The 15421-nt window shown below is 51.7% G+C and overlaps 1 protein-coding gene across 1 annotated transcript in view; it reads right to left on the bottom strand.

Annotated features, from left to right (window-relative positions):
• Positions 1–1472: 1472 nt before the first annotated feature.
• The window catches only part of NDUFB11 (NADH:ubiquinone oxidoreductase subunit B11), a 67919-nt gene continuing 53970 nt past the window's right edge, over positions 1473–15421 (bottom strand). Inside the window, exon 3 of the mRNA XM_032971346.2 lies at positions 1473–4189. Coding sequence (XP_032827237.1) covers positions 4027–4189 — 163 coding nt within the window. The 3' untranslated portion in view covers positions 1473–4026. The remainder of the gene's footprint in view (positions 4190–15421) is intronic.

The following is a 15421-nucleotide window of genomic DNA, read 5'->3' as shown; positions in this document are numbered from 1 at the left end:
GCAACAAGCGGTAGCATGAACCATCGTCGCTCAAACTCGGGCGGTCATCTCCTCCTCCTCCCAGCAGCGGCGGCGGCTTTTGGGTTGGCCACCGAACAAAGACGGTCACTCCGCATCCGCGCGCTTTAACACGCGCTACTGCGGCCGTCTGGAACGCTCTTCCTTCCGATATTAGGAAGCCACCGAAGCTATGCACCGTGACATCTAAATTGAAAAACGAATTTCTTTAGAACTGCTCCTTGTGCCTTCGATCGTTGTCCTTCCTCCGCACCTCCGATGAGCACGGTTGGCTACGCGACCAATATCATCCATAATAGAGGTGTTTTGGGTTAGAGCGTGTAAATAAATGTGTTGTTAAACTCGCCACCACCCGACATGAATCTGGCTGTCGCCTGATGAAGCTAGTCGTAATTACTGGCCAAACGTCGTACTCAGATTGTAAATGTTGTGGCTTGGTGTGCTGTACTAGCGACGAATTGGCACGTTCTGTTTACGTGACAACCCTTACTAGTTGGCTGTGTCGGGTGGTGGCGGGTTTAACGACACATTTATAGATTTACGCGATCTAAACCAAAAAACATCTATTATGGATACTGACTTTCCGTAAGTTTACTCTGAACTTCACTCATCGATTCCTCCTCCTATGTTGAGGACTCTACCAGACACCGACTTGTTTCCTCTCTGCCATCGCACGGTGTTCAACCGCCACACTGCAGGTCACAACAATCAACTCACCCACCCGTTCACTACACTTACCCACCACACTGCAGGTCACAGGACAGCTCGCTTGACATATCCCGTCACTCTGCTCCACGTCGGATTTCACGTCCACCTTCTCTCTTCACAAGCTCTTACAATACTTCACCTCGCTCAATTCAAGGAACATCATCAAACACTACTTTTAAAGTGCTGCTTTCTATGGGGCCGGAGGACATTTTGGGCCTTTGGGCCTGTGCTTAGCAACTGTCTTGATTTTTTACAAGTCATTTGCTTAAATACCTTTCTGCGGTTTATAAGTCTCACCTGTTAAATCGAACGCTGCAGCTGCTGCGACTAAACCCGTCGAGCGCAAAAACGCAACATTTCAGAGCGAGACGCTCATTCATATGCCGACGACACACACACACCACACACACACACCACACACCACACCACACACACACACACCAACACACCACACACCACACACACACACCACACACACACACACACCACACACACACTACACACACCACACACACACACACCACACACACACACTACACACACCACACACACACACCACACACACCACACCACACACACCACACACACACACCACACACACACACCACACACACCACACACACACACACACCACACACCACACACACACCACACACACACCACACACACACCACACACACACACCACACACACCACCCACACACCACACCACACACACACCACACACACACACGGAAATCCGGCCGTCATGGTGGCGTTAGCCCACTTGGCAAACGATTTATTCTCAAGCAGATGCTTTTTTTTTTCCCCAAATCAAAATGACACTTGGGTAGACAGAACGGTGAAAGACGACGCCACGTCCCCCCCACCCCCCCTTAACACCCACGTGGAGGCCTGAAGCCGCCCGCACGTTCACAAAGCCCCGCCGCGCATCCGGCCGGCGGCGGCAGCCGAGCGGCCGGGACCCTCGCGGCACGAGGGTCGTGAGCGGGCAACCTAGCGGCGGGGCGCAGCCGAGCGCGATGCCGATCGTCGGCGCGTGGCGTTTGTCTCGTGAGCGAGCGCGGCGACGTGGAGCCTCGCGTTCGGCCGGGGTCTGGGCGCGACGCTCGGTGCGCTCCTCGTTGCCGGGGCATCGCCCTCGGCGACTCACGTCTGGTGCCAGACGGAGTCTGGCACGCTTATCGCGGTTACGACCCCTCGTGTTTCGCCGCGAGTCTCAGTCCGACGGTGGGTGGGTGGGCGCGCTGTGTCAGGTGGTGCCGCTCACAGCGAGGGACGTATACAGGGGACCGCCGAGTACGCGCGTGTGCGTGTCTGTGCGTGTCTGTGCGTGTCTGTGCGTGTCTGTGCGTGTCTGTGCGTGCGTGTGCGTGTCTGTGCGTGTCTGTCTGCCCTATATGACATCATAACAACAGTCTGGACCACTGGACGGGTTCCACAGGATTGGAAGGATGCCCCGGTGGTCCCCCTTTTTAAGAAGGGGGACCGCACAGACTGTAACAACTACAGGGGCATCTCACTCCTCAGTGTGCCGGGAAAGGTCCTGGCAAGGATTATTCAACATCGCCTTGCCAGGCACGCTGAGGAGAGGCTTGCAGAGCCCCAATGCGGTTTCAGGAAAGGGCGGTCCTGCACAGATGCCATATTTTCTGTCCGTCTGCTACAGCAGAGGTGTAGGGAATTCCAACAAGACCTACATCTCTGCTTTATTGACCTGGTCAAGGCCTATGATACCATCAGTAGGCCTGGGCTCTGGGTCGTTCTTCGTGCTTTTGGAGTACCTGACCCTCTGCTCAAGATCATTAAGGACCTTCATGATGGTGAGCGGGCCCGGGTAAAACTGCGTGGCCGGGAGTCAGAGCCATTCCCTGTACACCTTGGGGTGCGACAGGGATGTCCTCTGGCTCCCACATTATTTAACATCTATTTTGACCACGTAGTTCGTGAAGCCTTCAATAGCTGTACCGGGGGAATCTCCATATGGTACAGATATAATGGGAGGCTCATCGATGCCCGGGTGCGGTCAAGGGATGGCTCCCTATTGCTCAACCACGTTATGTATGCTGATGATTTGGTAATAGCTGCTCATTCAGAGGAGGAGTTGGAGACGCTGCTGCTGAGACTGGAGCGTGCCACTAAGAGGTTGGGCTTTACCATCAGCCCCACCAAAACTAAGCACCTGCCTGGGTATTTTGTACCATCGGACACTCCACCCACACAACTCCCAATCGGTGATGGGGCAGTTGTGGAGAGAGTGGAGAGTTTCCCATACCTGGGCAGTGTGCTTATGACTGGCTCCAGTATAACAGCAGAGGTCTCACTCCGAATCAGTCGAGCGGCAATATCTTTTCATCGGCTGTGTAACGCTGTGTGGAAGCTACCTGGTCTGTCGCTCCGCACTAAGCATCAGGTCTTCTCGGCCACGGTCATTCCCTCCCTTCTCTACGCTTGCGAAACGTGGACCCCCGTAATGGAACATCTTCACCGGTTAGAAACATTTAGGCTGGCCTGCCTACAATCCATCCTGGGTTTAACCAGACTGGATTGTGTGAGGAGCTCACAAATCCTTGAAAGATCTGGGCAAGGTCCCATCGGTGAGCTCCTCCGGCGGGGAAGGCTGCGATGGCTGGGTCATGTAGCCCGCATGCCCAGCCACCGCATGCCGAAACAGCTTTTGTTCGGCCGGATTGAGGGGGCTAAGCGGGCGCGGCACGGGCTAGAGAAGAGATGGAGTGATGTGGTACAGGAGGACGTGGAGCTGAGTGGACTTGCCGATGACTGGTACCAGCGGTGTCAAGATCGGCCTCTGTGGAGGAGGCTCGTGAAGGATGCTACTGGGCAGTTGGAGGTAGTCGCCCTCCAACAACAACGTAGGGCGGAGGAGCGACGCTCACAACAACGAGCGGAGCGCCGGGTGGCTGAATTACAGCAAGTTGGCACAGTAGGGGGCACAGGTGATGCTTCGGCCAGCAGTCATCTGAGTCAGTCGACCCGTGGCACCTGGGTCTGCCCCGTGACCTCCTGCCAGCGGGCGTTCGACACTTCACGTGGCCTCAGGGTGCACATAGCCTGGCACAAGCGTCGTGGTGACGTCACCGCCACTTAGTGGCGAATGGCGGTTGTTGTTGTTGTTGTGCGTGTCTGTGCATGTGTGCGTGTCTGTGCGTGCGTGTGCGTGCGTGTGCGTGCGTGTCTGTGCTTGTGCATGTCCATGCGTGTCCGTGCTTGTGCGTGTCCGTGCTTGTGCGTGTCCGTGCGTGCCCGTGCGAGTCCATGCGTGCGCGTGCGCGTCCGCCTCTACTGCTCTCTCTTGTGGGCGAGCACCCACTCCTCCTCCTCCTCCACGCTGGGCAGCACGATGGAGTCGCGGTCGTAGTAGTCCGGCGTCAGGATGGGCAGGCCGGCGCTCTCGCGCTCCCGCACCAGGCGCTCCGCTTCGCGGCGGAACCACACGCGAGGTCTGCACGCGGCGCACAGAAGACAAAGGGAAAAGTTTTAACCACCTCCCCTGCCATCGCGGCCTCGACGGACTGTGGAGTACTGTGGGGTACTGTGGAGAATTGTGGAGTACTGTGGGGTACTGTGGGGTACTGTGGAGAATTGTGGAGTACTGTGGGGTACTGTGGGGTACTGTGGAGAATTGTGGAGTACTGTGGAGAATTGTGGAGTACTGTGGGATACTGTGGAGAATTGTGGAGTACTGTGGGATACTGTGGAGAATTGTGGAGTACTGTGGGGCACTGTGGGGTACTGTGGGGTACTGTGGAGAATTGTGGAGTACTGTGGGGCACTGTGGGGTACTGTGGGGTACTGTGGGGTACTGTGGAGTACTGTGGAGTACTGTGGGGTACTGTGGGGTACTGTGGAGTACTGTGGAGTACTGTGGGGTACTGTGAAGTACTGTAGGGTACTGTAGGGTACTGTGGAGTACTGTGGAGTACTGTGGGGTACACGCCGCTGCGGTGTGATAACGTTGGCCCACCGCAGCGCCGGGCAAAACCGCCGCAACCCCCCGCCTCCCCGTCTTGTGCCAAGCTGCCCTTAGCAGGTGCTCGCTACGAAGAGTATTTGCCTCTGCGGTCCCGATGAATAGAGACAAAGGCTTTTGTTTTTTTCCCCATTTGCACATTTAATCCCACACACTGGCATCGCAAGCAAGTCAATGTCATTGCAGAACACGGACTACTCACTCAACGAGCACGGACTACTCACTCAACGAGCACGGACTACTCACTCAACGCGCACGGACTACTCAACAAGCACGGACTACTCACTCAACGAGCACGGACTACTCACTCAACGAGCACGGACTACTCACTCAACGAGCACGGACTACTCACTCAACGAGCACGGACTACTCACTCAACAAGCACGGACTACTCACTCAACAAGCACGAACAAGCACGGACTACTCACTCAACGAGCACGGACTACTCACTCAACCAGCACGGACTACTCACTCAACAAGCACGGACTACTCACTCAACCAGCACGGACTACTCACTCAACAAGCACGGACTACTCACTCAACAAGCACGAACGAGCACGGACTACTCACTCAACAAGCACGGACTACTCACGTGCCAAGTAGACAAAGTTTCGCCACATCCATCGAGCATTCATGCGGAACGGACGCGTGCGGGCCCTCTCCTCTGTCACGCGAGATGTTGACTACCTCGCCTGGCATACAGGTGGTCGGGGGTTAGATCCCGATCCTGATGTCTGTATATTTGGAGTTTGCATGTTCTCCCCGTGGTCGCGTGGATTTTTCTCCGGGCCCTCCGGTTTTTCTCTCCACATTTAGAAACAACGTCACGCGTTTAAGAGCATTTGGCTGCGATACATTTCCACGTGATAAGCCACTTCGTTGGGCTATCATTTGTGGCCAGGTCGCTTTTTGAAAAAGAGGCACATGGCTCAGTGGACCTCACTTGGTGAAATAAAAATAGATTCGTTTTTATAGTGGCTTGGAGCAATGGATCAGCGGCCTCACGTTTGGAACATGAAGCCAACACTTTGAGATATCCCGGATTCAAAACCCGTTTTTTTTTTTTAACCCGGCCGTGAGTGAACCGACCGATCGAGGGGCACCGTGGGGTTCAGGCGCTCGGCACACGGTGGGGAGGTACGGGTGTGCATGCCCTCTTTGGGGACGGCTCAACCCGTCGACTCCACGACAGTCATTTCCTGCTCCGTGGGAGCAATGCGATCGTGCTCATCTCCCATTTACACCTCTGAGCTAGTGGTGAAATTCCCGAGGAGAGGGAGTGGGGGTGGCGAATCTATCCATTGGACAACCGCTGTTGACTTCCACACAAAACGTGGTACCCATAACTCTCGAACTTTACCCGGGGCTGCTGGGATACGAGTGGGATTTTAGCTGCATGTCCCGATGTCTAAATAAACAAATGTATTACTTGACATTCATTCCCGAGCTCGCAACCCCGGGGGGTATTGTCGTTGTGGCCAGCCAATGGGCAATTCTTATCTCGTCCGTGTAGGGGGAAAGAAAAAAAAAAAAAAAAAAAAAAAAAAAAAAAACCGGCCGGCTCGTTCAACACCAAGGCAGGACGGCGGGGCGCGGAAATTAATGGTCAGAAAATACGCACGCGTCCGCAGCGAGTGTGGCAAGAGAACTCGCGGGGAGCGGCGGGAATTCATTCGCAGGCGAAGACGAATTAATGTTGCCTGGCGCAAGGGGCACATGCAGTGAAGTCCACTGGACGGGACGCGACGAGTGATTTACCGTTTCCATAAAAGCCGCATTAGAGAGCGCCCGCACGACGGGAACGCGTGGGGGGGGAGGGGAGGGGAAATGCCGCATGGGCTCATTTTGCTAATCAGATTTGCGTCTAAAATAAAATAAAAACATCGCGTAACATTGCCCCCCCCGCCATCCACTCCACCGCCGCCCCCCCCTCCCCCGAGGTCACAAACACAACGAGATGACGTGTTCGTACGAAGCATCAGAACGTGCGCACTGAGCGCGCGGACTGCGTGTAATCCCCTCCTCACCAATACAAGCAATTATAAAGATCGCCCGTGTAGCCTGAATGGACTGCCGGGGAAAGCGCTGTTAGCGAGTAGCACCGATGTAGGCCGGCAGGGCCCACGAGGAGGTCCGGGGTGGCCAATGCCAGGCACCGGCCGCCTTTGTCTTCCTTCGTAGCGATGTTTTTTACACACCGACCCAGGGTACTCATTTGAGGCTGAGTCAACCTAGAGGAGGCCCAGGTCCAGTTCAGATCATCATCGCTGGTGTTGGCCGTGAGCGGGAACCGCCGATGCACACGCACGCACGCACATGGGCACACGTGCCCCTGCGCTAGGCCTACGACGGTTAAGCCCCTTACCACCCCTGCAAATCGATGAACTTTCATTTTTTTCCGGGCAGCAATTCGATTCAAGAATCAATCCTTTTTTTTTCTCTCTCTCTCTCCCCCTCTACTGTTGTTGCAAGCGTCTCGAGTGGAAAATAAAGCATTAAATTCTCTCCGGTGCGCGACTGACGGCCGACCGACAAGAGACCTGCTGTTTGTCTCTTTGTGATCAAAGCGACCGGATATGCATCATCACCACAGCGGTGCTGCACCACTGCGCTAACTCCCATGCAAGCACACGTAAAGGGTCGCTGAAGACCCATCTCTTTGGTCTGACACAAATCCCTGCGGGTTGATCTGCCTGTCACTTGTCACCACTATTTGATGGTTGATCTATGGGACCTGTTTTACTCGCTCGGGGGGAATGGGTTGACAAATCGTAGTTTTTTTTAAGTTTAACCGTGCATACCTTTCATTGTGTCGCGTAATTTAAATGTTTAGCGATGGAATGTTATATAGGCTTTTAATGCGTTCCATCTGTGAAGCGGTCTGTGACAAGCTCATTGTGAAAGGCGCCGCGGCTAAATAAAGTCCGATTGATTTATTGACGCAATCATTTGTCTCTCAACCACCTCAACGTCAAATCATAGCTACGTAAACTAATACAATGCAACGAACATCATCATTTGTTGCAATAAACCAACTGATCAAAGGCAAAGAAGAGTAACATCTCCAACTTTTCCCGATGGCGTGCCAGTTCTGCAATTCCCTTCAGACGTTGGTGGCTGGCTCCCGGTTAGTTAGCTTGTCAACGTACTGGATGCTACAAATAAAATTAACGTACATTACTCACCTCCTGCACCGATCTGTCCCTCCACGTGAAGAACAACAGTATTTTTTGTACACACCCCATCATCAGCCACACGGGCCTTCTGGGAAGCGTTGGTTCAACACAAGCGGAATTTATAATGTTAAACTGACAAGCAGGATTCTGGAGCCGATTTCAACATTCGATGTCTCATCATCAGCAGTTAGGCTCTGCTTGAACCATTGCTGGTAAACTGCCCAGATGTCTACAGGGGAAGGGGACCTGCACTGCTCAATACGGGTCCTAGATCGATGCAAACATTCGTGGTACGTAACAACAAATAATCACGACCGTAATTTTTGAGATATAAGTAACAAAATAAGCACCCAATATGCCTCCTTCAGAATGCCGTGCGGCTGATTCTGATATATAAAAAAATATACTTTATTTTACCTGGAGGGACAGATGTTGGAAGGGAGGGGGGGGGGCACATATTGCCTGCTTATCTATTTCCTGAGACGTTGGTGGCTGGTCACGGTTAATTCGTTTGGCGATGTACAGAGAGGACACGGATCTTTTGAGACTTCCTCATTTCCTCTCTACGCATCTCAACACGGTGTTGTCGCTCTTCGGGCGTTCGGAGCGCCTCCAAGATGGCTAAACGAGGAGGGGGCGGTGGCGGCAAAGGCGGCTCTGTCCCAGAACCAAAATCATTGTTTCGTATTTATTACAGCGCTTCATCGGTGATGGCCAAACGGCTCCCGGTCCGATGAATAGAATGTTTTACGCCGGCACTTTGACAATGTTTCAGGCCGGAGAGAGGAGAGGGGGGGGGTGAAGGGGTGAGAGTGAAGGGGTGGGATAGAAAATAAATAAAAGAGGCGCTCGGATTGAGTGACAGACAAAAAGCCACGATCACCTTGGGCCGCAGTGGGGCAAACAGACTCAGCCCATTGTTGAAGGCCTTTCCCTCTCTCTCTCTCGTCTCTCTGCTATCCCCACGCTTTGTGCGAGCCACAGACGCGGCAGACAACAAAGAAAATCCCTTCTCGAGGGGGGGGGGGGGGGGGAACAAAAAAAGCTTTTTTTTGTAAGGCAATAAAATATAATCATAATAAAATAAGAAGAAGAATAACAAAAATAGGCAAACATTCCTCTCTGTAATGTCGACCTTGGCCCCAAGTCGCTGCAATTCTGTCTGACATTTTGCGGGGGGGGGGGGGAGGGTGGTTATTTTACCGCTGCTCTGTATTTATCTTGTTCGCATCGCCACATTCAAACACAACGGTCGTTTTCATTCGTCAAGTGTTCGCGGTACCGATATTGTGCTGAGCGCAAAAAAAAATAACACGAGGAAATGTATTTTTTTTGTTTTGTTCCTCGCGAATCTCAAAGCGCGCATTCATTACAGACAGCGCTCACGCTATGTACCGTATGCGCGCCGAACGACTTTCGCACCATACGTAGCCAACCGTGCTAATCGGAGGTGCGCGGAGAGGGGAGGGGACAGCAAACTAAACACGAGAAGCAGTTTCGTTTGTCGTCGTTCCCCGCGCACCTCCGTGCTTCCATGGCAAAAGTTACGCCATTAAAAACACGCGGCAGTGGGTGCACGAACCGCACTCTCTGAACCAAAACGAAACAATTTTTTGTAAATTTCCCAGCCAAGGCCCCACTGACCTGCTGTGCAGCTCTCTCTTTCGGGAGCGGCCCGGCCATCGCAAATGATAGCTCAACGAAGAAGCGGCCTTATCATCGCGTGGACATGTATAGCAGCCAAATGACTTCCCTGTGCGGTCTCCCGTGTATGGAAACATTAGGAATCGTCTCCGGTTATACGAGAAAAGACTACGCCATATGTGCCGGCATTATAATAGATTAAAATACATATTACGATGTACTGATAGAGTTTGGGATACGCTGCGTGATATAAAAAGCGTAATAAAATGCGCGAGAATATGTAAAATTGTGTATAATGTGTAAAATATGTAAAGTGTATCAATGTGCTTACGGCAATCCGTTAGTGGTGGGTAATGGTGGGGAGGAGTGGTGCGAGGGTGGGGGATGGTGGGGAGGGGTGGTGGTGGGGATGGTGAGGGGTGATGGTGGGGAGGGGTGGTGGGGAGGAGTGGTGGGGAGGGATGGTGAAGGGGGGAATGGTGCGGGGGTTGCTGTTAATTTTCTTTCGCACACACACACGTTCATGATAACCGTGGATAGCTCGACCTTTCAGCTGGCCGAGCCAGGGCTCGCTCGCTCGATCCCTCCCTCCCTCCCTGCGATAAGTCCAGCAGCTAGCCGGGCCTTTTACCGGGATGCACTTGAACACCGGGCCCTGTGTACGGGGCACCTCTGTCCCAGCACGCGCTACAGAGGGCGGCCGGATGCAACACTTCCACTTGGTGGCCTCTCTCTATCGTGGGTTTTTCTCTTCTGTGCCAAATTGAACGAGGCGGTTTGTCCCCCCCACCACTCCACCCCCACCCCCCCCCCCCCCCACACAGCCTCGATTCAGTCTTTGTTCTTGTTCAATGTTTCAATTAGGCCGAACACCAAAAAAAAGTGTCTTTTATGAGGTCCTTTGGATTTCTCTCTCGTGGACTTTGAAAAGGGGTCAATAAATCTCTTTGGCCACTTGCTTCTAAATTTGACGGCGCGATTGGATAAATTACTGTCCAGCATGTGGCGAACGTGCTGGACGCTGGCTGCATATTTAATTGCGCACGCCAAAGTAATGCTGTTCACTTTCAACGACCACGGCGGTGCAGTGTCGAGCACAACGCACGCGCACGCACCGGCACTCCCAGATTGCGCAGTTTGATTCCTGCTTTCCCTGCCATTACTTGCGGTGGTTTAAATGTGGGTCTCACGCCGAGCTTTGTCGAGCGATGGGGGCATCGCTCATCCCACTTGACCCACATTCGACTGGACGTCTGCAAAAAAGAGCTTTAAAGCCCATCGTATTCCTCCGGTATAAATAGTCTGAATCTGATACCTTACCAGCGCTCTGAGACAGTGGTGGAATTGCAGCATTTGTGCCAAGGGCTGACCGTGTAAAGCTATTTAATTTAAAAACTTTGGAGACACTTTTGGCTGATTCAACCTCCGGCCAAGATTTGGACTCACGCTAAAACCTGGTACACCGGTCCAGAGTTTGATTACTTAAATAAATAATCCTGGATGACACCCCCGATTAGCACCGTTGGCAACATACGATGCTAAAGAAGTTCAACATACGTACAAGACATTGCTCCGGAAAACCAAGAGGCCGATGAACTGAAAATGTTCTTTCCACGTGGCAATCAAGTAAAGAAATCCACAGGCTGCGTGGCTGAGATGCCCCAATGCCGGCTGTGTGACACACAAGCAGCGGCCGATTGGAAACGTTGCTGGAAAAAATCTACGGGCTCGCGGACGCACTTTTCAAATTGGGCTGGGCAATCGGGATGCCAATAAATCGTAAATGATTTAATGAGCGTGGGCGTTGACGCTGTGCTCATATATACGTCCAGTTCCACATCCAATCGTAGGTATCTATTCACAGCGTACACTTTGTGTGTGTATACACGGTCGCATGAGTTGTGTCCAATACTGTATGCGGTTCTTGAATGGCAATTTTAACTCTGGAATGTTACGCTACTGGCATCGCGTGCTTTCAGATGCGCTTCCGCAGCCGTCTGGAACACTCTCGCTTCCGATATTAGGAAGCCAATTTTAAATCTAGATTAAAAATTTGTTTCTTTAGAATTGCTTTGGTGTTGTTGTCCTTCCCCCCCCCCACACCTCCGACGAGCACGGTTGACTCGGTGCGGTGCGAAAGAAGTTCCACAAATATACACGCATACAAAGGAGCCCATCACCCCTCCGGAAACAATAAAAATAAGGGCCCACACTGTGGTGAGTTAGTCAATGATGGTCGTCCTATGGAGAGACCGGCCCATCTCGTAAGAATGTGGAATTTGCACCGATGGTAAGATGGGCCACTGAAAGAGATGAATCCGGGCCCCACGGCCGTTTGAGAGTGGAGTCTCAGCGTCTTTCCATCTCACCTCCGGGCTACGTGCGGAAAATTACCACCCCCCCCAAAAAAAATAACAGAGACGCCAAATATCCCGCGCAGCGGGGTTCTGTGGCAAAAAAAAAAACCTGTTAATAAGACGGCTGGGGACGCGCATGATTGAATAAGGTAGGCAACCTTGGCGGATCTGAAGGGCGCTGTCCAGAATAATAAAAAAAGAAGACATCTTCGTTAAATCAACTTGACCGCGGCGAGGCGAGTCATACACTCCGGCAGGATTGTGACACGGGCCCCGCTTTGTGGTTCATTTGTTCGAATCCGGCAGGCCGCCACCCCCGCCCCCCCCCCCCCAGGTTATTGCGGCCAGTGCGTTGACCGCACGAATACTCGCCCCGTGTGCATGGCGGCGGCGGCGGCGGCGGGCGTTAAAGAAGAAGGCCCCCGACGAGACGGGCGCGTGCCATGTTGTGGTGCATTTCACAGATTCGCGTCGTGCGCCACGCCAAGCCTCTGCGGTGGTGCCCCGGGACCAGCGCGACGATAACGACGACAACGGCAAAGAAGACGATGACGGTTCACCCTGACTGGGAACTGAACTCGCGCGCGCGCTCTTGTTGATGATGGGGCCCGCCGCCAATTGAACGAGTGAGAACCTGTCCCGGGTCAAAACGTGCACTTGATTTCACCCCCATCGGGCGAGTCAGCGTGAATGAAGTGGAGCCCCCCCGGTACGCGCGACATTGGCCGCTGCTAAATGAATCTCAGGACATGGCCGTAATTATCCGCTGATTTATTGGAATAAACCATCTCGATTTTTACGACCGCCAAATGAGAAAACTGCACCACCTGCAAACTCCATTTACAAAATCCCCAACCATTTTTTTTATATATATGTAGGCGTATGCAGCGCTTACAAGAACAATTCCATAATCTTAGTTGTGAAGGCTTGGATTTACAATTAAAGTAAAAATGATGATTCAAACTCATTGATTGCTAGATGATCCAGCAATTGCTGATTCTCTCCACTCACTCACTGGTGGGCAGTAGTCACTTTATCACTCTAGTACTGCGACTACCATGGTTACTGCTCCCGTGAATTTCACTCATTAATTCCTCCACCCATGTCAACTTTTCAACTAATAACTATTTTTATTTTACAAGCTAATGCCCACTGAGCCGTATAGCTATTTTTGAGAAACGACCTGGCCACAAGTGATTGACCTACAACAAAGTGGCTTATCATGTGGAAATTGACAGCAGCCAAAAACTCCAAACGGACGTTTCTAAACGCGGAGGGGAAAACCCGGAGGACCCGGAGAAAAATCCATGCAACCACGGGGAGAGAGAGAGACACGCAAACTCCAAATATACAGCAGCAGGCGTCAGGGTCGGGATCGAACCCACGACCTCCTGTATACCAGGCAAGGTAGCTAACATCTCCTAGCCACCGTGATGATGGTGAGAGAAACACGCAAACTCCAAATATACAGCAAATGTCAGGGTCGAGATCGAACCCACGACCTCCTGTATACCAGGTGAGGTAGTTAACATCTCCTAGCCACCGTGATGATGATGAGAGAGAGACACCGCAAACTCCAAATACACAGCAGGTGTCAGGATTAGGATCGAACCCACGACCTCCTGTATACCAGGCAAGGTAGTTAACATCTCCTAGCCACCGTGATGATGATGAGAAAGAGACACGCAAACTCCAAATATACAGCAGGTGTCAGGGTGGGGATCGAACCCACGACCTCCTGTATACCAGGCAAGGTAGCTAACATCTCGTAGCCACCGTGATGATGATGACAGAGAGACACCGCAAACTCCAAATACACAGCAGGTGTCAAGGGTTGGGATTGAACCCACGACCTCCTACATACCAGGCGAGGTAGTTAACATCTCGTAGCCACCGTGGCGCCCCATGTGGAGGATTCATGTCAACCAGACTGAGTGGTTCCATCTCATGCCTCCTGTGTGTTCGCTCAGCACACTGCAGGTCACAACAGTTCTTTCTCTGCTTTCTTCCCCTTGCACCGCTCGTCTTTGAAATTCCCTTCCACCGTCTCTTTACCCAAGCTCTTGTAAGAAACCCTGATCAATTCCAAGACACGGTGCAACTCTTATGGAAGACAACTCCGATGGTGCCGTTATGCTTTGGGGCCTTTCGGCCTCCGCTCGAGCAAATTGTGCAAACAAAAACTCTTTAATTGCTCAAGGAAGCGTGGGATGCTACTTACGTTTGACAACTCATCCGAGCACATGGGGGACATTAAATATTGCTGTGACAGGCATCAACCCGTGAAAGGACAACCGCTTCAGGCTGTGGATGGTGGAGACTGAGTCACCCTAGGTCAGCGCCCCGAGTACTCAAAACGCTCATTAAATTTTGACATCGTCCTGAGGCTGCGATTACAGTAAGATGCAAAATGTCGTCAGAAAAGTATCGATACGTGTGCTTGCAACATCGACTCAAGACTCAAGTCACGCGAGAGAGGTTGCCGGCGATGATGTCGTGACTTCAGCCAATCAGCTGCCAGGAAGGCAACACCCCATGCATACACGGCAACTCGTAGGTTTACCCATAATCCTGCACAAGGAAATTGAGTTTTCGGGTCAATACGACTAACAGCCTTTTCAATACGGGAATTTTTTTTGTATATTTGTTTGTGTTTCTCCCTTGTCATGGGACTTTGTAGGATGAACGTTGAGACTTATAAGAGCACGGGGTGACCAATAAGGTCTGAATTGGTCTGTAATACGGTCGGGCACTGCTAAGGGGTTGACAGGTATGCCCATGCAACATGGCCGTGACGACGTCATTCACCAAACATGGCTGCTGTGACGTCATTCATGAAACATGGCTGTTGTGACGTCACCGCTTCCATCCGCTTAAGTCGGCCCGCGGTTGAGACAAGTATATTTGCGTTAGAGTGTAAATTACAATCGTTATTACTTTTATTAGTGAGTTTCATAATTGTTATGTTTTTAATTACAGGTTGACTTTTTTTTTTGACAGTTGACTTAAAAAGAGTGGTCCTGATCACCAGTAACTTCTCTCCTAACTTGATGGCAATTGCAAGTATCCAATCCCTTAGGGACCTGGAGTTATGCCATATTTTAATTACTTTAATAAATTTCTTCTTAAGCTTCTGTAACAGTACTAGGGTTGTTTATCCAGGGAAGCCCCACTGAGTCTCATGACTTTTTCAGGAGAATCCTGCTGAGTTTTCACAATATGTGGGCGATAATTGCCACGTAGCCTAAATCGAGTCATCAGCAGGTGAATTCACAAATATGGAAATCGAGTTGAGGGCTGTGAACTGGACGGCCAACTGGCGGGATATTCGATCGTAGGGATAAAATAAGCATGCAACCACAACTAACCCGATCGCGCACTATGCAAACAACAAGAGGAGACTTTACTCAAACCAAATGAATAATTATGAAACAAACCACAATTTTCAATGTAAAACTATAAACTTTAACTATTTTTTATTTGATCAGATACGGCCCACTGAGCTACATAGCTCTTTTTCAGAAGCG

The sequence above is a fragment of the Petromyzon marinus genome, chromosome 46, assembly GCF_048934315.1.
Source record: "Petromyzon marinus isolate PM22_M1 ecotype Great Lakes invasive population chromosome 46, UKy_Petmar_22M1.pri1.0, whole genome shotgun sequence".
In the NCBI taxonomy this organism is placed as follows: Eukaryota; Metazoa; Chordata; class Hyperoartia; order Petromyzontiformes; family Petromyzontidae; genus Petromyzon; species Petromyzon marinus.
This window is presented reverse-complemented; position numbering and strand designations above follow the sequence as displayed.